At 38.2% G+C, this 24,395-nt stretch overlaps 1 protein-coding gene across 1 annotated transcript in view; it reads left to right on the top strand.

Annotated features, from left to right (window-relative positions):
* Positions 1-24,395, top strand: part of ABRAXAS2 (abraxas 2, BRISC complex subunit) — a 61,023-nt gene that overhangs the window by 2,138 nt on the left and 34,490 nt on the right. The window contains exons 2-6 of the mRNA XM_053692609.1: positions 4,092-4,182; positions 6,238-6,274; positions 8,230-8,296; positions 20,414-20,604; positions 21,265-21,384. Of these exons, the coding sequence (XP_053548584.1) occupies positions 4,092-4,182; positions 6,238-6,274; positions 8,230-8,296; positions 20,414-20,604; positions 21,265-21,384 (506 nt within the window). The remainder of the gene's footprint in view (positions 1-4,091; positions 4,183-6,237; positions 6,275-8,229; positions 8,297-20,413; positions 20,605-21,264; positions 21,385-24,395) is intronic.

Genomic DNA, 24,395 nt, shown 5'->3' with positions numbered 1-24,395 from the left:
TATTTTCAAACAGTTTGTGGTTTTGTTTTGCTTAATTATAAAAAATTTGTTCTGCTGCTTAAAAAATTGACCAACATTTGTTTTAATGTAAAGTTTTAGTCGGAAGTTTATATTTATAACACTCTTTATGTGGATTTTATTTTAATTATAGGAAAAAAAATAATTTATTTTTTATCAGATTAATCGAAAAAATAATCGGCCGATTAATCGATTATGAAAATAATCGTTAGTTGCAGCCCTACTCCAGTTTAGATGTCCAGAAAATCTGTCCTAGGTAGGCTTGAGGACAGGTTTGAAAACCCCTGGTCTAGGGAGATTTTCATTAAAGGGACAGTATACTGTAAAATAGTTTTTCCCTTAATGTGTTTACAATTGCTTTTTTTACCAACTGCAGAGTAAAAAATTTATGAAAATTAGCTTTTTAAGGCTTATTTGTGTATATTAAAGCTCTGATTTTGTGTTTTGAAGCCACAACCTAATAAAATGGGTTGAGCTTGAAGGTATAATCAGATCTCATTACTGTATCACATTGTGCACATATACCTGCTTCTTTATCTTATATCTGTCCTTAAAACAATCACCAATACTTTGAGAGAACAATGGAAAATCAACATTTTATTACCTTATCTCTGCTATATCCGACTGGGAGTGTAATTTCTTCTGCTGGCTGTGTTTACAAAGCTTATCTATAGCTGGTACGCGCGGCCACAAACTTTCAGAATAGGTGGGGATACCACATGCTAAATTAACAATTTCAAATGCCAATATAAGGGTAAAGGAGCTACTTGTAAACAATTTAATACACTCCAGCAGGTAAAGTGGATCATTGGGAACAAATTAAAGGGGAGAACATTTTTGAGTAAACTGTCCCTTTAAGGCTTTAATATGCATCAGTTTAAACAGCTGCTTGATAAATATCAGATGCAGGCTCACTCATTTGATAACAGTGTTTGCCTCTTGATAAATCTACCATTTTGTGCGGATGAGGGATATTAGGATGAGAGGCATCGGGAGGGGGCAGACGCCGGGCGGATGAGAGGCATCGGGAGGGGGCAGACGCCGGGCGGATGAGAGGCATCGGGAGGGGGCAGACGCCGGGCGGATGAGAGGCATCGGGAGGGGGCAGGCGCCGGGCGGATGAGAGGCATCGGGAGGGGGCAGACGCCGGGCGGATGAGAGACTTTAGGTGACGGATGAGATACATAAGGTGGGCGGATGAGAGGCATCGGGAGGGGGCAGACGCCGGGCGGATGAGAGGCATCGGGAGGGGGCAGGCGCCGGGCGGATGAGAGGCATCGGGAGGGGGCAGACGCCGGGCGGATGAGAGACTTTAGGTGACGGATGAGATACATAAGGTGGGCGGATGAGAGACGGGAACAGGTTTTCTCTGTGAAGGAATCGCAATTCTCGAAGCCTGATGAAACAGACAGCAGTCTGAGAAGCGCGTTGCTTGTATTTTTAATATCTAGTGTTATATGACACTGTGATTTTTATCCTGTTATTAAATTGTGGTTTTATACAAACCTTTTTGTGAGAGTCTGAGCTTTATCGGTCCGGCAGGAATTTGGAGTTACCTGTCACATTGGAGTGTCAGTGAGGTGGGACACTGTGAGATCCCATTCTGTTTTATTTAGCACAATTTGGTGCTGCTCCACTTGTGAGTACCATTTTGATAACCTTTTAATCCATCTGCATCAACTTTATTACACCAGGAGGCGCCTTTTTTTGTGCGATTCCTTCAGAGAGAAAACCTGTTCCCAGATCCAGATATCCTTGCCAAAGCAGCAGACTCCATTGATCATTTGTGTTCCTGATCACACTTATCATATGGGATCCTCACCACCTCATTTGGGACATTTATTTTCTATGGGATATCGCTGTAGAAGATTGCACTTACAGATAAGAACTTATCAGGACGTTTTATATATCTATGGTTATTTGCTAACATTTCTGTTTATATATTATAAGTATCACCATATCTAGATTTTGTGATTACATTGTCTTTTAGTTTTATATGTCTATATTTAGTATACACTATACAGTCATTTGCACCCCCTAGAAGTAACACACTGTGAGTGTTATAGATTTTCTCTTTGGATCAGAGACGGGGCAGACGACTGGCGGATGAGAGAGGCATCAGTGGGGCGGATGAGAGGCATCGGGGGGGGTGGACGACGGGCGGGTGAGAGGCATCAGGTTCAGATAGTATGTATGTACAGGGGAGGGAGCTGCGTATGTGCAGGTGTTTGTGAGGGGTTGCAGGTGAGAGGGTGCAGCCTGTGTATATGAGCAGTAAGAGAGAGCAGCCTGCATGTTTGTGTGGGTGAGAGAACAGCTGGAGGAAGTTTGTGTGTGCAAGGGGTTGCAGGTGAGAGGGCAGCGTGTGTTTGGTGGTGTAGGTAAGGGAGCAACATGGGTGTGCTTCAGTTTTATTGCACACTGTCGGCCTGAAAATGATTGTACTAGGGTTGGGTAATTAAAACTTCCTCATTTGGCATGTTAGACCTGTTGTAATTTGGGTTTGCCAGACTCAGTCAGCGTTGATTAAACATCGTGTCTTGTGCAATATAAGTAGTCATTTCATACTATTGCTATTACAGCTGTAGTCTGTTTTAGAGAGGCTGTGATGCAGGAATATTTGACAGAGCTGCATTGCAGCTATTAATATTTTAGGCTAAACTGTCATTTGATGGAGCTTTTCTTTACGGAATACTTGGACCACTGTGTAGCTATAAAATATGGCTATATAGGTTTGCATGAGATGGTGTGGCAGCAGCCTGTGGCAGGTTTAGGACAGGTGGTGGTTGTATTATTGATGCAAGGGTCGGTTTGATGCTATTCTGTGGTTAACGTGGAACCAGCTGGGGAATAGTCAAGACCACACTGGGTTATTTTGATGTCAGTAGTCTCTGGGCTATGGCAGAGCTAGAACCATTTTGGAAAATTGATTGCAAACCTTATAGTCAGTCTTTTGACCGTTGTTCGCATTGTTAAAGCAATAGTAAAGTCAAAGTTTAAAGAGATATGAAACCCAAAAATGTATTAAGGGATTCTGACAGAGCATACAATTTTAAAAAAACTTCAATTTGCTTTGTTCCCATGATATTCTTTGTTGAAGAGATACCTAGGTTGGTGCCTGGAGCACTACATGGTAGGAAATAGTGCTACCATCTAGTGTTCTTGCAAAACTGACACATGCATGCGCCTGCGTTTACTTCCCTGCTTTTCAACAAAAGATACCAAGAGAACAAAGAAAATGTGATAATTATAAGCAAATCTGAAAGGTGTTTAAAATTGCATACTCTATCTGAATCATAAAAGATAAAATAGTTTCATGTCCCTTTAATTTCCATAAAGTGTTTCTCTGGTTAAAAAAAAAAAAAAAAAAAAACGGTAATATACTTAATGTATATTTTAGCTGCTATCCTATTTAAACTGCTTGGCCAGAATAGAAACTCAGTTATATCTGTCACTTATTTCCCAAAGTAGAGGAGATAAAATATTCAGTAAAGAAGCCACGTGCATGGGCTCCAAAAAAATTGCAACTTTTGGTAACATTGTTTTGTATGCAGTATTTTAAGTTTCATTTTGTCCAGTGAAAACTTTGTAATTTGTTTATCTTGCCTGCTTTTTATGTCATTTAAATCTGAAATTGTATTTTTACACTGCCCTAAGAGAGGGTGGGGTTCAGAACCCTGACCCTCGTAAAATGTTAACAGTAATTGCCTTGTACAGGATCTCCTTTATATTTTTCTCTAACTGGTTACAGCGAAAGGGATCCAATTAATCACTCAAGGTGAAAAGTTTTAACTGCTCTTAAAACATTGATTTTTGTATCCAGATATTTTGCAATGGAATAATTCATTCCTGATGTGTGTGTGTGTATATAAATTACTTTAATGTTCCTTTTAAATTTAGGCCAAATCCATTTATAAATTGGGATTATCAGTGACCCATTAATAGGTAATATACTGAAGTGATGCAGTAGTTATGGATTCTGATGATCAGATCTGTGTATGTCTTTGGGTGCTTCCTAACTTAGAGGTGTTTATGTTTTTGTATAATTCTTTTTTTATTTTGCTCAATTATAGGAGGGATTCCTGCTTGGAGAAGTAAGACAAGAAGAAACTTTCTCGATCAGCGATTCTCAGATTAGCAACACAGAGCTTTTGCAAGTTATAGGTAACTTCTGCACTGATAGTTCTTTGTGTTGTGGTGTTTTTTTTTTAGAAAAATGACATTTAATACAGCTGTAGGTTTTAAAATTGTAATTGCTTTTTTCATGATACAAATTATAGTTTATAAATTTCTTGTCCTACCTAATGTCAAGTGTGTGTTGCCCTTCACTGCTTGTGACTGAACCACAGAGCTATGTATGTCAAACCAAGATGTAATAGTAATGATTCTAGCTATTTCTTTCTATTAGTCCTTATAACTTTAATATGTTCGAGAGTTGAAGATACAGAAAAGCTTACGCTTTATTCCTGTCCCTTCTATTGGATACAGTGCAAATATTACTGGGTTTGTGGCACAACGTGATCAATGTAATGCTCATTTTGAATGTGTTTATTTTTTTGTTCTAAAATTATAATTGTGAACTCTGTAAGTTAATTGGACATGTACTGTAAAACTGGTTTCTCCTTAATGTCTTTGAAATGATCTTACACCAGCTGCAGAGTAATACATGTATGATAAATTGCTCCTTTTTGTTTATTTTTGTTTATAAAGTAGCTTTTGTTCTTTTTGCTATTTGAAACAATAATTCATTAAAATGACTGAGCCTGCAGGGAAATCATACCTCATCTTATCACTTTCTACACACACAAATGCTTCCTTAACTTATCTCTGTTTGGGAGTGTAATTTATTTTATTGGTTATCTTGACATAGCTTTACATACCACATTCAAAATCCGTTATTTCAAATGCCAAAATAAAGGTAAATTGGCCATTTGGAAACAATTGAATACACTCCAGCAGGTAAAATGTTTAATTGGTAGCTCATTAAAGGGGAGACATTTTTACAGTACACTATCCCTTTAAGGAATATTGCAATATAGCCCCTTGTTTAAAAAAAAAAAAGTTGAAACGTATGATCTAAAATATTGCACTTTCTAGTTGATCCTGCTAGCTCCAAGTAAGGAAACACTTGGGGTGCTCTTACGTAAAAATAGAGGTCAGCAGTGCACAAGCATATGATTGTGCTATAACAAATGGGGGCAGCTTATGATGCCCTATATTAAATAACAAAAGCAAAGGGTCCCATATAGCATGTCAAAATGACAATCTGAAATACTTGTAACTGCATAAACAATATACTTATACTTGAGAGACACCACAAAGGGTGTAAAAAAGCAGACTGTGACCTTGGACTATCTTAGACAACTTCCTGGTGGCAATTATGGCTCTAGATTGATCTTTTTATTTAGTTTAAAAGTCCCATTATACACTTTAGGACCTTAAAGTATTTATAAAAGCAGCTTCAATATCTGAAATGGCAACATCTTTCTTGCCTCATAAATAAACTAGCAATTTCATTAGACTGTAGTAACACTGTGTGCAAATGATCCATTTAAATAGTGTTATAGACAATTAGCAATTTAATTTGCATTTACAAAGTTAACCGATACCAGGTGCACTTCACAAAACTTCAGTTCTTAACTTCTCTTAATAAAAATATAATGCAAAATTCTTACAACACCCCAGAGCCAATGTGTCGCTTCTGATTGCCATATTGGATGCTAATATATTACTTTTGGTTTACATATTAAAACTCACGTAACGGAAATCCTAGCTGAGAACCTTGTTTGCCCACCACCTGATAAATAGAGCCTTATGTATTGTTTCCACCCATGGTGTAGAACAGAGGTATTCTTGTTACATAATGAGCTACTATTTAATTTTTCACTTGCTGGGCAATTTTATCTATAAAAGAAAATCTTTGTATTGAACAAAGAGGATAAACCTAAGCTTCTTCAAATATATATTACACAGAGGTCCAGAAAACTAATTTGCAATAAAATCATACAAAAATGAGTCTGTTGTAAAGTAAGTAGGCATTCTAGGCTGTGCAAAATAGGTTAAAATAAAGTCAGTGTCAGGGATGTATTTTGTAGATGCGGCAAAAGGTGTTTTTTTTTTTTTTTTTTTTTTTTTTTAAAAAGCTGTATGCACATTTGTAATACAAGCATTTCTAGTACAGTGGTGCACAATTTAATTTGAGTTTTTGTTTTCTCTCAGAGATTCATAAACACGAACCATGCACCAAATTGTTCAGGTAAGAATTTGATTGTATATCAGGTAAGAATTTAATTGTATATCAGGTAAGAATTTGATTGTATATCAGGTAAGAATTTGATTGTATATCAGGTAAGAATTTGATTAAATACTTTGAATTAATACTTAGATGCAACTCTACACAGCAGGTAAAACACTGACTTTGAATTAATAAATCAATTATCCAATCTACTGCTCATTTTTTTTTTTCTCTTTAAATGGAGATTGTTTTTTAAATTCTATTAACTTATTTTGAATATCTACAGCTGTAAGTGACTGTATCCTTCATAATAAATGGCAAATGCCTCTATTCTAGGGTTTATTTTGTGGATTCTATTCCCTGTGTAAACTGCCTGCTGCACGCATACTTACACTGAATATTGTAGAAGCAGTAAGGTCCTATGGATTATATATGTATTTTTTTTTTTATTATTTTTTTTTAATATAGCAAAACCAGATTATTCTATTTTCAAAATGTAACCTGTTCTTAATAAGTACTTTTATAGAATGCTTCTCAAAATTGAGATGTGCATTATGGCATTTTAATTTTGAGCAGAAATGTTTTTGCATTATACATCTATTACGAAAAATTCTTCTAAAAAAGCTATCACTGTATTAGCTGCCCATATACTGAAATTGTTCAATGCACCAGCTATTAAAGGGACAGTCAACATCAGAATTTTTGTTGTTTTAAAAGATAGATAATCCCTTAATTACCAATTCCCCAGTTTTGCATAACCAACACAGTTATAATTATACAAGTTTTACCTCTGTAATTACCTTGTATCTAAGCCTCAGCAGACTGCCCCCTTATTTCAGTTCTTTTCACAGACTTAAGTTTTAGCCAATCAGAGCTGTCTCCATGGTAAATTCATGTGCATGAGCTCAATGTTAGCTATATGAAACATGTGAACTAATGCCCTCTAGTGGTGAAAAACTATCAAAATGCATTTAGATTAGAGGCAGCCTTCAAGGTCTAAGAAATTAGCACATGAACCTCCTAGGTTTAGCTTTCAACTAAGAATACCAAGAGGAGAAAGCAAAATTGGTGATAAAAGTAAATTGTAAAGTTGTTTAAAATTAGATGCCCTATTTGAAACATAAAACTTCTTTTGGACTTGACTGTCCCTTTAAACACTTCTCAGCAAGTTAGTAGTGGCTTTTGTGACGCAAATGAAGTAATTGCTTAAACTACAGTATACCAGCAACTACTTGCTTTCTTAACAGGGAGCTTACATAACATATGTGCATATGCTGCTTAAACAAGCATTTTTTTTTTTATTTTTTTTTTATAATATAATTATATCACTGGCTTATAACTACAGCTACCAGAGATTAGACTTGTGCATTCAGCATTTTCGTTCATTGCTGAATGCGGAAGTAGACTGACTTCCATGATAAGAACTTTTAAGAGACAAATTTCTCTTGTGAAAGTGAAGCACATTAAAATATGGAATTGCACAGATTTAGTGTGCTTCACTTTCACAAGATAAAATTTGGCTCAGAAAAGATCCTAACATCAATGAAGTTTGCCAACTTCCGCTTCAGCATTTAATGAAAATGCCGATGCACTACCAGAGATCTAGTAGTAGACCGGAACAAGTCTCCATAGTGTAAACCTAAAAAATAGTTTTTACCAAGCGCAGGAAAATCTACCTTAGAAAAATAAATAAAAATAATTAATTACACTTTTAAGTACATAAAAAAGTGACTTTAACATCATAAAGCTCAGGTGCATCTAGAGAGCATTGCTTCTAGAATTGTATTTCATTCTACAATGTTACTTCACATCTATCTACAAAAACCTTTGCCAGTTCCTAAAAACAATGCTTAGCTAATTCGCTAATTTGTTTGCTATCATATGCTTGCTGCTTGAAGGAAGGATTTGATCTGCTGTTTGTGTGGATGTAATTTGCTGGATATCATTAATGGATTATAACTTTTTCTTTTTTAAAGTTTTTATGATTATGGCGGAACAGTCAACGAGGAAAGCCTTGATCGGATCCTCAAAGACAGACGGAAAGTATGTTTCTTTATATTTAATCATTTATTAAGTTTAGTCAAGCTAATGGATTGTTCATTTGTATTGAAAATGTTGGTAATATGCAAGGAATTTTACATAGTAAAATGTTAGTACAGTGTTTCGGGGCAGGATATGTTGGTAAGTAACAAAGTAGGGAAAATGAAAAACCAACATAACTAAGGTTTACAAAGAGGAGTAAGCATATTACAGATTTACGCACAGACTAATGCAATAATAAAATGCTCTTATTTGTTACACAGGTGCTCACTGGTAATTGTGTGTTTAACACCCATAATGTCTCCTGGTCCTAGAAATATTGCTTAATGTCCTCCAAGGAAAACAAATACCAAAAGGAAAGTTATTAGCAAATTTCCAGATATGTAGATTGACATACCAAATCAAAACCAATGCAGTACAAAACTGACGGGGCATATTATTTTTATTATTTTACTTTATGAAGCGCCAACATATTCTGCAGCGTTGTCCATGGGTACAATTTATTTAAATAAAACAATGATATAAAACTTGTAAGAGACAGGACAAAATTTACAAACACATACCGGAGGAATTGAGGGCCCTATTCCTGTGGGAATTTACAATCTAGAAGGGTAGGAGGTTGAGAAACGGGATGTGAGGACTGCAAGATTGAGAAAGATGTTAATGCAGAGTTAGATGAGGGAAATGTTGTTAGGTAAGTGAAATTAATTTATTACTGAGTTGGGTGGTAGGCTTCTATGAGCAAAAAAGTCTTCAGGGAGCATTTAAAGGAAGAAAGATTAGGGCAAAGTCTGAAAGCATGAGGGAGAGGATTCCAGAGGGTATAGGTGCTGCACAAGTACTGCAGTCTAGCATGGGAAGAGGTGATAGTCGAAGATGCAAGGAGCAGGTCATTGTTGGATCTTAGTGGGTGGGCTGGAGTATACTTGTTAGAGAGGATAGGTAGTGGTGTTGGTGAGAGCTTTGTATGTAAGGGTGAGAATTTTGAATTTAATTCTTCTGTGACTGGGGAACCATGTATTGTATATGTGTGTGTGTATGTATATATATATATATATATATATATATATATATATATATATATATATATATATATATATATATATATATATATATATATATATATATATATATATATATATGTTTAGCAAAGATGTGCACTCTCACTTATATGCAACAACCAGGGTGCTAGTGAAATTAGATACAAAATCAGAAACAGACCTTGCACTCGCTGGATTTTTCAACAAACTTTTTTACTTGGCAAAAATAGTGACGTTTCGGGGACAGTGTATCCCCTTCCTCAGACAGTGAATGCTTCAAACTTAGGTGAATTTATACAAACAAATAAATAACCCCTCCCCCCAATTAGCAAGAAAAAAACGCCAAAGGTGTTGCTATGGTGACCATATGTCACAAAGTGAACATCGTATATACATTATAATATAAGCAATCAAAGCTATGACAGTGAAGATGATCAAATTAAAAGACCTGTAGTAAAATGAACATGGTAAACAACTTAACATTTCAAGTACTGGTATTCTTAACAAATCCCTAATGTCCGTTATTGTCCGGGGAGCCAGCCAATATTGGAAGCCTTATATGTTGTAGCCTAGGTGGTCCGGCATAAAATACACACTCAAAACCTACCAAGATGGGAAAACAAAGTTCTAATGTAGATCGCCGTGTCCCACGCCACCGCAACTACAACCGCACTAGGTAGAACAGACAAACCCGGAAGTGCATCGGCCGATCACGTGTCTGGCCATGCACCAATCATTCGGGTTGCGGTTGGGGTTGTCATGGCAATGGGTCACAATGATCCAAATAGCAACAAAGAAGCATATCGGACAAATCAGGTACTAAGCATAACATTGTAATAGTACACATCAATAGATACTTGTAATAAGTGCTGCTACAATGGCTATACCACTGCCGTAAATATAACCAGTAAATCATATATATAGAGCCATTAAAAATTTTTTATTTTTTATTTATCTTTACAGTTTATTTTTATTCGTCTGTTTCTCCCCTCCCTTTTTTTCACCAACCTTTTTTCCCATTTTTTTCCTATTTTTCATTCGGTTTCCTTGTATTTAAGTATTGGTGGGGTTTATTTTGGTTCTTTTCTTTGGGGCGTTTGGTACTCTCTCATTGGTCATGCCATCCCAGTTCACCTTCTTTAATGGGTGATATTACCAAGTATAAATTTGTACACATTCTCCATCATGGTACACTGTGCATATTGGATAGTGAATGCACATTAGTGATATAGTCCCTGTAGCAGCGTCCACTATGATATATATGCGCTCTAGGGAGAATGTATGATATTATGATACCCCCATCAGAATACGGCAAGATGGCTCTATATATATGATTTACTGGTTATATTTCCGGCAGTGGTATAGCCATTGTAGCAGCACTTATTACAAGTATCTATTGATGTGTACTATTACAATGTTATGCTTAGTAGCTGATTTGTCCGATATGCTTCTTTGTTGCTATTTGGATCGTTGTGACCCATTGCCATGACAACCCCAACCGCAACCCGAGTGATTGGTGCATGGCCAGACACGTGATCGGCCGATGCACTTCCGGGTTTGTCTGTTCTACCTAGTGCGGTCGTAGTTGCGGTGGCGTGGGACACGGCGATCTACATTAGAACTTTGTTTTCCCATCTTGGTAGGTTTTGAGTGTGTATTTTATGCCGGACCACCTAGGCTACAACATATAAGGCTTCCAATATTGGCTGGCTCCCCGGACAATAACGGACATTAGGGATTTAAGAATACCAGTACTTGAAATGTTAAGTTGTTTACCATGTTCATTTTACTACAGGTCTTTTAATTTGATCATCTTCACTGTCATAGCTTTGATTGCTTATATTATAATGTATATACGATGTTCACTTTGTGACATATGGTCACCATAGCAACACCTTTGGCGGTTTTTTCTTGCTAATTGGGGGGAGGGGTTATTTATTTGTTTGTATAAATTCACCTAAGTTTGAAGCATTCACTGTCTGAGGAAGGGGATACACTGTCCCCGAAACGTCACTATTTTTGCCAAGTAAAAAAGTTTGTTGAAAAATCCAGCGAGTGCAAGGTCTGTTTCTGAATATAGATATATAGAGATAGAGAGAGATATAGATATAGATATATAGATATATATATATATATATATATATATATATATATATATATATATATATATATATATATATATATATATATATATATATATATATATATATATATATATATATATATATATATATATATAATGTGATGTAAAAAAATGAGCCGAAGATAAATCATTTCAGAACTTTTTTCCACCTTTAATGTGACCTATAAACTGTACAACTCAATTGAAAAACAAACTGAAATCTTTTAGGTAGAGGGAAGAAAAAAACATAATTTATGCTTACCTGATAAATTCCTTTCTTCTGTTGTGTGATCAGTCCACGGGTCATCATTACTTCTGGGATATTATCTGCTCCCCTACAGGAAGTGCAAGAGGATTCACCCAGCAAAGTTGCTATATAGCTCCTCCCCTCTACGTCACCTCCAGTCATTCGACCAAAGACCAACGAGAAAGGAGAAACCAAGGGTGTAGTGGTGACTGAATTATAATTTAAAAAATATGTACCTGCCTTAAAAAACAGGGCGGGCCGTGGACTGATCACACAACAGAAGAAAGGAATTTATCAGGTAAGCATAAATTATGTTTTCTTCTGTTATGTGTGATCAGTCCACGGGTCATCATTACTTCTGGGATACCAATACCAAAGCAAAAGTACACGGATGACGGGAGGGATAGGCAGGCTCATTATACAGAAGGAACCACTGCCTGAAGAACCTTTCTCCCAAAAATAGCCTCCGAAGAAGCAAAAGTGTCAAATTTGTAAAATTTGGAAAAAGTATGAAGCGAAGACCAAGTTGCAGCCTTGCAAATCTGTTCAACAGAGGCCTCATTCTTAAAGGCCCAAGTGGAAGCCACAGCTCTAGTGGAATGAGCTGTAATTCTTTCAGGAGGCTGCTGTCCAGCAGTCTCATAGGCTAAACGTATTATGCTACGAAGCCAAAAAGAGAGAGAGGTAGCAGAAGCTTTTTGACCTCTCCTCTGTCCAGAATAAACGACAAACAGGGAAGAAGTTTGGCGAAAATCTTTAGTTGCCTGCAAGTAGAACTTGAGGGCACGAACTACATCCAGATTGTGTAGAAGACGTTCCTTCTTTGAAGAAGGATTTGGACACAAGGATGGAACAACAATCTCTTGATTGATATTCCTGTTAGAGACAACCTTAGGTAAGAACCCAGGTTTAGTACGCAGAACTACCTTGTCTGAGTGAAAGATCAGATAAGGAGAATCACAATGTAGGGCTGATAACTCAGAGACTCTTCGAGCCGAGGAAATAGCCATTAAAAATAGAACTTTCCAAGATAACAATTTTATATCAATGGAATGAAGGGGTTCAAACGGAACACCCTGTAAAACGTTAAGAACTAAGTTTAAACTCCATGGCGGAGCAACAGTTTTAAACACAGGCTTGATCCTAGCTAAAGCCTGACAAAAGGCCTGGATGTCTGAATTTTCTGACAGACGCCTGTGTAACAAGATGGACAGAGCTGAGATCTGTCCCTTTAATGAGCTAGCCGATAAACCCTTTTCTAAACCTTCTTGTAGAAAAGACAATATCCTAGGAATCCTAACCTTACTCCAGGAGTAATCTTTGGATTCACACCAGTATAGGTATTTACGCCATATTTTATGGTAAATCTTTCTGGTAACAGGCTTCCTAGCCTGTATCAGGGTATCAATAACCGACTCAGAAAAACCACGTTTTGATAAAATCAAGCGTTCAATTTCCAAGCAGTCAGCTTCAGAGAAGTTAGGCTTTGATGTTTGAATGGACCCTGAATCAGAAGGTCCTGTCTTAGAGGTAGAGACCAAGGCGGACAGGATGACATGTCCACTAGATCTGCATACCAAGTCCTGCGCGGCCATGCAGGCGCTATTAGAATCACTGATGCTCTCTCCTGTTTGATTTTGGCAATCAATCGAGGAAGCAGTGGGAAGGGTGGAAACACATAAGCCATCCTGAAGTTCCAAGGTGCTGTCAAAGCATCTATCAGAACCGCTCCCGGATCCCTGGATCTGGATCCGTAGCGAGGAAGTTTGGCGTTCTGGCGAGACGCCATGAGATCTATCTCTGGTTTGCCCCAACGTCGAAGTATTTGGGCAAAGACCTCCGGATGAAGTTCCCACTCCCCCGGATGAAGAGTCTGGCGACTCAAGAAATCCGCCTCCCAGTTCTCTACTCCCGGGATGTGGATTGCTGACAGGTGGCAAGAGTGAGACTCTGCCCAGCGAATTATCTTTGATACTTCTATCATTGCTAGGGAGCTTCTTGTCCCTCCTTGATGGTTGATGTAAGCTACAGTCGTGATGTTGTCCGACTGAAACCTGATGAACCCCCGAGTCTTTAACTGGGGCCAAGCTAGAAGGGCATTGAGAACTGCTCTCAATTCCAGAATGTTTATTGGCAGGAGACTTTCCTCCTGACTCCATTGTCCCTGAGCCTTCAGAGAATTCCAGACAGCGCCCCAACCTAGAAGGCTGGCGTCTGTTGTTACAATTGTCCAGTCCGGCCTGCTGAACGGCATCCCCCTGGACAGATGTGGTCGAGAAAGCCACCATAGAAGAGAGTTTCTGGTCTCTTGATCCAGATTCAGAGTGGGGGACAAATCTGAGTAATCCCCATTCCACTGACTCAGCATGCACAATTGCAGCGGTCTGAGATGTAGGCGTGCAAAGGGTACTATGTCCATTGCTGCTACCATTAAGCCGATCACCTCCATGCATTGAGCTACTGACGGGAGTTGAATGGAATGAAGGACACGGCATGTATTTAGAAGCTTTGTTAATCTGTCTTCTGTCAGATAAATCTTCATTTCTACAGAATCTATAAGAGTCCCCAAGAATGGAACTCTTGTGAGAGGCAAGAGAGAACTCTTCTTTTCGTTCACTTTCCATCCATGCGACCTTAGAAATGCCAGAACTAACTCTGTATGAGACTTGGCAGTTTGAAAGCTTGAAGCTTGTATCAGAATGTCGTCTAGGTACGGAGCTACCGAAATTCCTCGCAGTCTCAGAACCGCTAGAAGGGCACCCAGAACCTTTGTGAAGATTCTTGGAGCCGTAGCCAATCCGAATGGAAGGGCTACAAACTGGTAATGCCTGTCTAGGAAGGCAAACCTTAGATACCGGTAATGATCTTTGTGAATCGGTATGTGAAGGTAAGCATCCTTTAAATCCACTGTGGTCATGTACTGACCCTTTTGGATCATGGGTAAGATTGTCCGAATAGTTTCCATTTTGAACGATGGAACTCTTAGGAATTTGTTTAGGATCTTTAAATCCAAGATTGGCCTGAAAGTTCCCTCTTTTTTGGGAACCACAAACAGGTTTGAGTAAAACCCTTGTCCTTGTTCCGACCGCGGAACCGGATGGATCACTCCCATTAATAATAGATCTTGTACACAGCGTAGAAACGCGTCTTTCTTTATTTGGTTTGTTGACAACCTTGACAGATGAAATCTCCCTCTTGGGGGAGATAATTTGAAGTCTAGAAGGTATCCCTGAGATATGATCTCTAGCGCCCAGGGATCCTGGACATCTCTTGCCCAAGCCTGGGCGAAGAGAGAGAGTCTGCCCCCCACTAAATCCGGTCCCGGATCGGGGGCCCTCGGTTCATGCTGTCTTAGGGGCAGCAGCAGGTTTTCTGGCCTGCTTGCCCTTATTCCAGGACTGGTTAGGTTTCCAGCCTTGTCTGTAACGAGCAACTGCTCCTTCCTGTTTTGGTGCAGTGGAAGTTGATGCTGCACCTGCTTTGAAATTCCGAAAGGGACGAAAATTAGACTGTCTAGCCTTAGCTTTGGCTTTGTCTTGAGGTAGAGCGTGGCCCTTACCTCCTGTAATGTCAGCGATAATTTCTTTCAAACCGGGCCCAAATAAGGTTTGCCCCTTGAAAGGTATATTAAGTAATTTGGACTTAGAAGTTACATCAGCCGACCAGGATTTTAGCCACAGCGCCCTACGTGCCTGAATGGCGAATCCTGAATTCTTAGCCGTAAGTTTGGTTAAATGTACTACGGCCTCCGAAATGAATGAATTAGCTAGTTTAAGGACTCTAAGCCTGTCCGTAATGTCGTCCAGCGTAGCGGAACTAAGGTTCTCTTCCAGAGACTCAATCCAAAATGCTGCCGCAGCCGTAATCGGCGCGATGCATGCAAGGGGTTGCAATATAAAACCTTGTTGAACAAACATTTTCTTAAGGTAACCCTCTAATTTTTTATCCATAGGATCTGAAAAAGCACAGCTATCCTCCACCGGGATAGTGGTGCGCTTAGCTAAAGTAGAAACTGCTCCCTCCACCTTAGGGACCGTTTGCCATAAGTCCCGTGTGGTGGCGTCTATTGGAAACATCTTTCTAAATATTGGAGGGGGTGAGAACGGCACACCGGGTCTATCCCACTCCTTAGTAACAATTTCAGTTAATCTCTTAGGTATAGGAAAAACGTCAGTACTCGCCGGTACCGCAAAGTATTTATCCAACCTACACATTTTCTCTGGTATTGCAACAGTGTTACAATCGTTAAGAGCCGCTAAGACCTCCCCTAGTAATACACGGAGGTTTTCCAATTTAAATTTAAAATTTGAAATATCTGAATCCAATCTGCTTGGATCAGAACCGTCACCTACAGAATGAAGCTCTCCGTCCTCATGCTCTGCAAGCTGTGACGCAGTATCAGACATGGCCCTAGAATTATCAGCGCACTCTGTTCTCACCCCAGAGTGATCACGCTTGCCTCTTAGTTCTGGTAACTTAGCCAAAACTTCAGTCATAACAGTAGCCATATCTTGTAATGTTATCTGTAATGGCTGCCCAGATGTACTAGGCGCCATAATATCACGCACCTCCCGGGCGGGAGACGCAGGTACTGACACGTGAGGCGAGTTAGACGGCATAACTCTCCCCTCGCTGTTTGGTGAAATTTGTTCAATTTGTACAGATTGGCTTTTATTTAAAGTAGCATCAATACAGTTAGTACATAAATTTCTATTGGGCTCCACCTTGGCATTGGAACAAATGACACAGGTATCTTCCTCTGAATCAGACATGTTTAACACACTAGCAATAAACATGCAACTTGGTTACAATCTTATTTAACAAAAACGTACTGTGCCTCCAAGAAGCACTAAACGATTAAATGACAGCTGAAATAATGAACTGAAAAACAGTTATAGCATCACTCTTTAAAAAACAACACAACTTGTTAGCAAAGGTTTGTTCCCATTAGTAAAGTAACACTAATTAAATTTTAAACATAAAAATCACAGAGCAACGTTTTAAAACACAGTCACTACATAAGTCTCACAGCTCTGCTGAGAGAATCTACCTCCCTTCAAAGAAGTTTGAAGACCCCTGAGTTCTGTTAGAGATGAACCGGATCATGCAGAAAATACAAGAGTAACTGACTGGAAATTTTTGATGCGTAGCAAAGAGCGCCAAAAACGGCCCCTCCCCCTCACACACAGCAGTGAGAGAGAAACGAAACTGTCATAATCAAAACAAACAAACTGCCAAGTGGAAAAATAATGCCCAAATATTTATTCACTCAGTACCTCAGAAATGCAAACGATTCTACATTCCAGCAAAAACGTTTAACATGAATTAAATACCTATTAAAAGGTTTAATGTACTTTTACAGAGTAATTCCGGTGAAATACCATCCCCAGAATACTGAAGTGTAGAGTATACATACATGTCATTATAACGGTATGGCAGGATTTCTTCATCAATTCCATTCAGAAAATAAAAACTGCTACATACCTCAATGCAGATTCAACTGCCCGCTGTCCCCTGATCTGAAGCTTTTACCTCCCTCAGATGGCCGAGAAACAGCAATATGATCTTAACTACTCCGGTTAAAGTCATAAGAAAAACTCTGGTAGATTCTTCTTCAAACTCTGCCAGAGAAGTAATAACACGCTCCGGTGCTATTGTAAAATAACAAACTTTTGATTGAAGTTATAAAAACTAAGTATAATCACCATAGTCCTCTCACACCTCCTATCTAGTCTTTGGGTGCAAAGTGACGTAGAGGGGAGGAGCTATATAGCAACTTTGCTGGGTGAATCCTCTTGCACTTCCTGTAGGGGAGCAGATAATATCCCAGAAGTAATGATGACCCGTGGACTGATCACACATAACAGAAGAAATATAAAAATAAAATATGGTTGCATAAGTGTAAACTAATACTTTGTTGAAGCACCTTTTGATTTTATTACAGCACTCTATTAGCATGGCACATTTTGACATGGCAAGATTTGACCACTCTTTGCAAAAACACTCCAAATCTGTCAGATTGCAAGGGCATCTCCTGAGCACAGCCCTCTTCAGATCACCCCACAGATTTTCAATTCGGATTCAGGTCTGGGCTCTGGCTGGGCCATTCCAAAACATTAATCTTCTTCTGGTGAAGCCATTCCTTTGTTGATTTGGATGTATGCTTTGGGTCGTTGTCGTGCTGAAAGATGAAGTTCCTCTTCATGTTCAGCTTTCTAGCAGAAGCCTGAAGGTTTTGTGCCAATATTGACTGGTATTTGGAACTGTTCATAATTCTCTCTAGCTTAACTAAGGCCCCAGTTCCAGCTCAAGAAAAACAGCCCCAAAGCATGATGCTGCCACCACCATGCTTCACTGTGGGTATGGTGTTCTTTTGGTGACAAACATCTGCAGCTACATTACAGAAAAAGGTGTCATAATAATGGAAAATATAGCAACGTTGAGTATACTACATAAATATCATCTGTATGAATGTTATGTTACAATGTCAGTAATTCCCTCTATCTCCACCAACTATTAATTTGCATTCTGCTTCCTTCTCTAGTACATTTTAAATACTTCTGCTATATATTCGTCCACTTCATCCAACGTTTTCTTCTTAGTTACTTCCTTTTTTTTTTTTTTTTTTTTTTTTTTTTTTTAAACTAGCTTCCTCTGACATAGAATAAAATTCATTATTGTAATTTGGTTTGCAACACTTACATTTTAACCCCTTCCGCCATATGGGCGTCAGTATTATGTCACACAGTACTTCGCCCAGCTTACTGTGTTGACATTAATACCTATGTCCAATGCTGTGGTGCATGGTGTGGTCCCCTCTGTCAGCTTAGACAGCGGACACTGCAGCTGGGGGGCTGAAGGCATCTGCCTTCATATGGTAAGTGAGTAATAATCATGCTCCCTTACTTTGTGAAGCAAGATCGGCGATTGTTTCAGTGTGTGTGTGTAACAATACTCTTTGGTGCCGAGTGGGAGTGGTGGGAGTAAAGGATGTGAGTGGGTTGGTGTGGGGTTCCCTGCACTAAAGAAAATTATTTTGAAGGGAGTGGGAGGGATGGGGGCCCTATTTTATGGCAAAAGATCGGCTGGAGGGCTGAGGGGGGACCCTGCACTGAAAAGAAAAAAGTGATGTTGGAGGGGGACTGGTGAGGTTCCTTACACTACAGAAAAAATATTAAAAAAAACAAAAAAATAATTTGTAAATACAGACTAGCTATCAGTAAAAAAAATAAATGGTGAAGAGTAGTGGGAGGGGGGCGGATAAGAGAGCTGTTTTTTTTTGGGGGGGGGCGAGGGGAGGGTTCACTACACTACAGAAATGAAACCTAAAATAAAATCCCTAACACCATTCATATCTAAATTACATGTAAGAAGCAAAATAAATAATACTTCTATGTAGATGGAATAGTGCTGCCATTCCATCCACTAATACGTTTTTATACAAGTCTGAGGAGAGTCCCAGGCTGGTAGCATCCCTCTCATGGGAAGTTACTTTTATATTACTTTTTCTGTGCATTGTACTTTTTTTTTTCTTTTTTTGGCTAAAATAAATCATGAAAGTATATTGCAAAGTTGTTTTATACTGAAAGCTCAATGTGTTTACTATCTCTTTAATACAATGTGCATATGTTACTCAAGGTTAAATCGCTGTGCGTGTGCTTGATCCTAGCTAGCAAGTTTCCCAAGCTTGGCGTTTTTAAAGGGACAGTCTACTATATAATATTGTTTAAAAAAATATTTAATCCCCATTCCCCAATTTTGCATAACCAATACGGTTATATTAATACACTTTTTTACCTCTTTGATTACCTTGTATCTAATCCTCTGCAGACTGCCTCCTTATTTCAGTTCTTTTGACAGACTTGCATTTAAGCGAATCAGTGTTGGCTCCTAGGTAACTCCATGAGAGGGAGCACAATGTTATCTATATGGCACATTTGAACTAGCGCTGTCTAGCGGTAAGAAAAGTAAAAATGCACTGAGATAAGAGGCGGCCTTCAAGGACTGAGAAATAAGCATATGAGCATTCCTAGGTTTAGCTTTCAACAAAGAATACTAAGAGAACAAATCAAATTTGATGATAAAAGTAAATTGAAAAGTTGATTAAATTTGCATGCCCAATCTGAATCATGAAAATTAAATTTTTACCACACTGTCCCTTATCTGCAATCTGGAAACAGATATTCTGAACTAAAGGGAAAGTAACTGCAAAATTAAACGTTCATGATTCAGATACAGCGTGCAATTTTAAACAACTTTTCAATTTACTTCCATTATCTAATTTTGCTCTGTTCTCTTGGTATCCTTTGTTTGGATAACTAGGTAGGCTCAGGAGCAGTAATTCACTACTGGAAACTAGCTGCTGATTGGTAGCTGGACTTATGTTTCTTGTCATTGGCTCAAACGTGTTTAGCTAGCTCCTAGTAGTACATTGCTTCTCTTCAACAAATAATTCCAAGAGAACTAAGCACATTTGTTAATAAAAGTAAATTGGAAAGTTATTTTAAATTGTATTCTCTATCTGAATCATAATGACATATTGGTTTTCATATTCTTTTAACCTTGCCTTTTATGTGTCTTATTTTAAAATAATGTATGAAACGTAATTGGTAAATGGCCTATTCAGTTTTTGTGAGGCTGTCCCTTAATGTATGCGTTTCTATCTCATTAAATATTGCTTGTGACATGCTCATTCGTTTGTTCACTGACAGAACGTAATTGGCTGGTATAAATTTCGGAGAAATGCACAACAACAGATGTCCTATAGAGAACAAATTTTGCACAAACAACTGACTCGTCTTCTTGGAGTTCCTGACCTCGTCTTCCTACTATTCAGTTTCATCTCTACTGCCAACACCTCTACTCATGCCTTGGAATATGTGCTCTTTAGGCCTAATCGCAGGTGCTCTTGCATGCCTTGGGATGCTAAAGAATTATAGAAAAGTCCCACCTAAAACCTTTACTTGACCTTTCAAAATGTAGCTTTAAAGGGACATTACGTTTAAAATAAATTAACCTATGAATTATATATTAAGCATAGTAAATACATTGCATTTTTTTTGTTATCTTTCCTGCTTCCCCCAGAGAAGCTGGAGTACATAAGTGGTTTTTGTTTTTTTTGTTTTTACAATAATGCAGCTTGCTTGACCCTGCTACAAGCTACATAGTTTATTAAATCTCTGCAGGAGCCGATATACAGCTGGCCCTAACTTACCATAGAAAAGGAGAGAAAATAAACATTTAATTCTTTTGACACATACAGGTGTTATAGTAATATTTTTTTAGTTGTACTTGTCAGGGGTTGAAAGCTACTAGCGCAGAGAGAAAATGTTACTAGTCCACTCAATGTTAAAGATGGAAAGAGGAAAAATAAATACTTCTACATTTACATTTATTACTTGTCTGTGACTAGTAGAAATTTCAAGATATATGTGTACATACACCAAATATTGTTTTAGGACCTTGATAAGGATTTATTTTTTATTTTTTAGATGCATATATTAAAAAAAATAAAATAAATTAACAACTAATGATGTGAACAAAATATGACATGCCTTTTCAGATATAACCAGAGAGTTTCTCTCTCAATTCCAAACCTGGGCACAACAAGTCAGCAAGAATATAAAGTGTCTTCAGTGCCAAACACTTCCCAGAATTATGCCAAAGTGATCAAAGAGCATGGGTGAGTAAGCTTATTGTTAACTGTTTGTAGAAAGGACATTTGTAAATACATGTATCCAGTTCTAAGATAATACTGTAAATACTTAAGGAGAAACATTCTATGGTTAGTGATGAGTGTTGCCACAGTTGCAGTATTGTCACTATGTCTCCAGCACTGTCACAGTAAACATCACTGCCAGGGGGGCCTTTTAAATCCGACCTTTCTGGCCTCTAGTGCCAAACCTCATCAACCACAACATCCTTGCACATGGATTTCAAAATTGGCGAGATTGTGCCATACACAGGATCTCTACGGGAATCATGCCAGCTGCAAGACTTTGGCCAGTGATCTTGTGGTAACTTCATACCCTTTATGGTGCACTGGTGCATGATTGTCAAGTCCTGCACTATGTGTTTAACTTCTATAAACCCTCATGAGATGATTTACAACAGTGAAACTCTTGGCAGGGCCCTCTATCCCTTTGCCTTCGATAACTGTCACCTTGCATATTAGACCCATGTCTTTAGCGCTGTGGAACCTGTTGGTGCTCTACAAATAACTGATAATAATATAAAGGTGTTAAACCTATAGTTAAAGGGACATAATACTCATATGCTAAATCACTTGAAACTGATGCAGTGTAACTGTAAAAAGCTGACAGGAAAATATCACCTGAGCATCTCTATGTAAAAAAGGAAGATATTTACCTCACAATTTCCTCAGCTCAGCAGAGTAAGTTCTGTGTAAAAAGTTATACTCAGCTGCTCCCAGCTGCAGGTAAAAAAAATAAAAAAAATGAAGAAATGAACAGCAGCCAATCAGCATCAGCAGTGCTGAGGTCATGAATTCTTACTGTGATCTCATGAGATTTGACTTAACTCTCATGAGATTTCATAGTAAGCTTCCTTTACCTGATTGGTGAAATAATATGAGAGTGCACGATGCTAGTCCCTTCAGATGTCCCAGGACAGACACACTAAAATGCTGCTTAGAAATCCTTTACAATGGGAGGTGGCTACTGAGGAACTTTTGAGGTAAAATATCTTTCTTTTTTACATAGAGTTGTTCAGGTGATATTTTCTAGTCGGCTTTTTACAGCTATGCTGCATCACTTTCAAGTGTTTAAACATTTGGGTATTATGGCCCTTTAAAGGGACACTGAACCCAAATTTTTATTTCCGTGATTCATATAGAGCATGCAATTTTAAGAAACTTTCTAATTTACTCCTATTATCACATTTTCTTTATTATTTTGGTATCTTTATTTGAAAAGCAAGAATGTAAGTTTAGATGCTGGCCCATTTTTGGTGAAAAGCTTAGATGCCTTTTTCAAATAAAGATATCAAGAGAACAAAGAAAAAGTGATAAAAGTAGTAAATTCTAAAGTTGCTTAAAATTGCATGCTCTATATGAATCGCGAAAGAAAAAAAATTGGGTTCAGTCAGTGTCCCTTTAAACTTACACAGGTAATCAACTTTCTAATTGACTCCTATTTTCAATTTTCTTTCATGTAATTAACAAGAGTCCATGAGCTAGTGACGTATGGGATATACATTCCTACCAGGAGGGGCAAAGTTTCCCAAACCTTAAAATGCCTATAAATACACCCCTCACCACACCCACAAATCAGTTTTACAAACTTTGCCTCCAAGGGAGGTGGTGAAGTAAGTTTGTGCTAGATTCTACGTTGATATGCGCTCCGCAGCAGGTTGGAGCCCGGTTTTCCTCTCAGCGTGCAGTGAATGTCAGAGGGATGTGAAGAGAGTATTGCCTATTGAATGCAGTGATCTCCTTCTACGGGGTCTATTTCATAAGGTTCTCTGTTATCGGTCGTAGAGATTCATCTCTTACCTCCCTTTTCAGATCGACGATATACTCTTATATTTACCATTTCCTCTACTGATTCTCGTTTCAGTACTGGTTTGGCTTTCTACAAACATGTAGATGAGTGTCCTGGGGTAAGTAAGTCTTATTTTCTGTGACACTCTAAGCTATGGTTGGGCACTTTATTTATAAAGTTCTAAATATATGTATTCAAACATTTATTTGCCTTGACTCAGAATGTTCAACTTTCCTTATTTCCAGACAGTCAGTTTCATTTTTGGGATTATGCTTTAATTATCATATTTTTTCTTACCTCAAAAATTTGACTTTTTCCCTGTGGGCTGTTAGGCTCGCGGGGGCTGAAAATGCTTCATTTTATTGCGTCATTTTTGGCGCGGACTTTTTTGGCGCAAAAATTCATTTCCGTTTCCGGCGTCATACGTGTCGCCGGAAGTTGCGTCATTTTTTGACGTTATTTTGCGCCAAAAATGTCGGCGTTCCGGATGTTGCGTCATTTTTGGCGCAAAAAGCATTTAGGCGCCAAATAATGTGGGCGTCTTTTTTGGCGCCAAAAAAATATGGGCGTCGCTTTTGTCTCCACATTATTTCAGTCTCATTTTTCATTTGCTTCTGGTTGCTAGAAGCTTGATGTTTGGCATTTTTTTCCCATTCCTGAAACTGTCTTATAAGGAATTTGATCTATTTTGCTTTATATGTTGTTTTTTCTCTTACATATTGCAAGATGTCTCACGTTGCATCTGAGCCAGAAGATACTACAGGAAAACCTCTGCCTGCTGGATCTACCAAAGCTAAGTGTATCTGCTGTAAACTTTTGGTAGCTATTCCTCCAGCTGTTGTTTGTATTAAATGTCATGACAAACTTGTTAATGCAGATAATATTTCCTTTAGTGATGTACCATTGCCTGTTGCAGTTCCCTCAACATCTAAGGTGCAGAATGTTCCTGATAACATAAGAGATTTTGTTTCTGAATCCATAAAGAAGGCTTTGTCTGTTATTTCTCCTTCTAGTAAACGTAAAAAGTCTTTTAAATCTTCTCTTTCTACAGATGAATTTTTAAATGAACACCATCATTCTGATTCTTTGGACTCTTCTGGTTCAGAGGATTCTGTCTCAGAGATTGATGCTGATAAATCTTCATATTTATTTAAGATGGAATTTATTCGCTCTTTACTTAAAGAAGTACTAA

Source organism: Bombina bombina, chromosome 9, assembly GCF_027579735.1.
Source record: "Bombina bombina isolate aBomBom1 chromosome 9, aBomBom1.pri, whole genome shotgun sequence".
Classification (NCBI taxonomy): Eukaryota; Metazoa; Chordata; class Amphibia; order Anura; family Bombinatoridae; genus Bombina; species Bombina bombina.
This window is presented reverse-complemented; position numbering and strand designations above follow the sequence as displayed.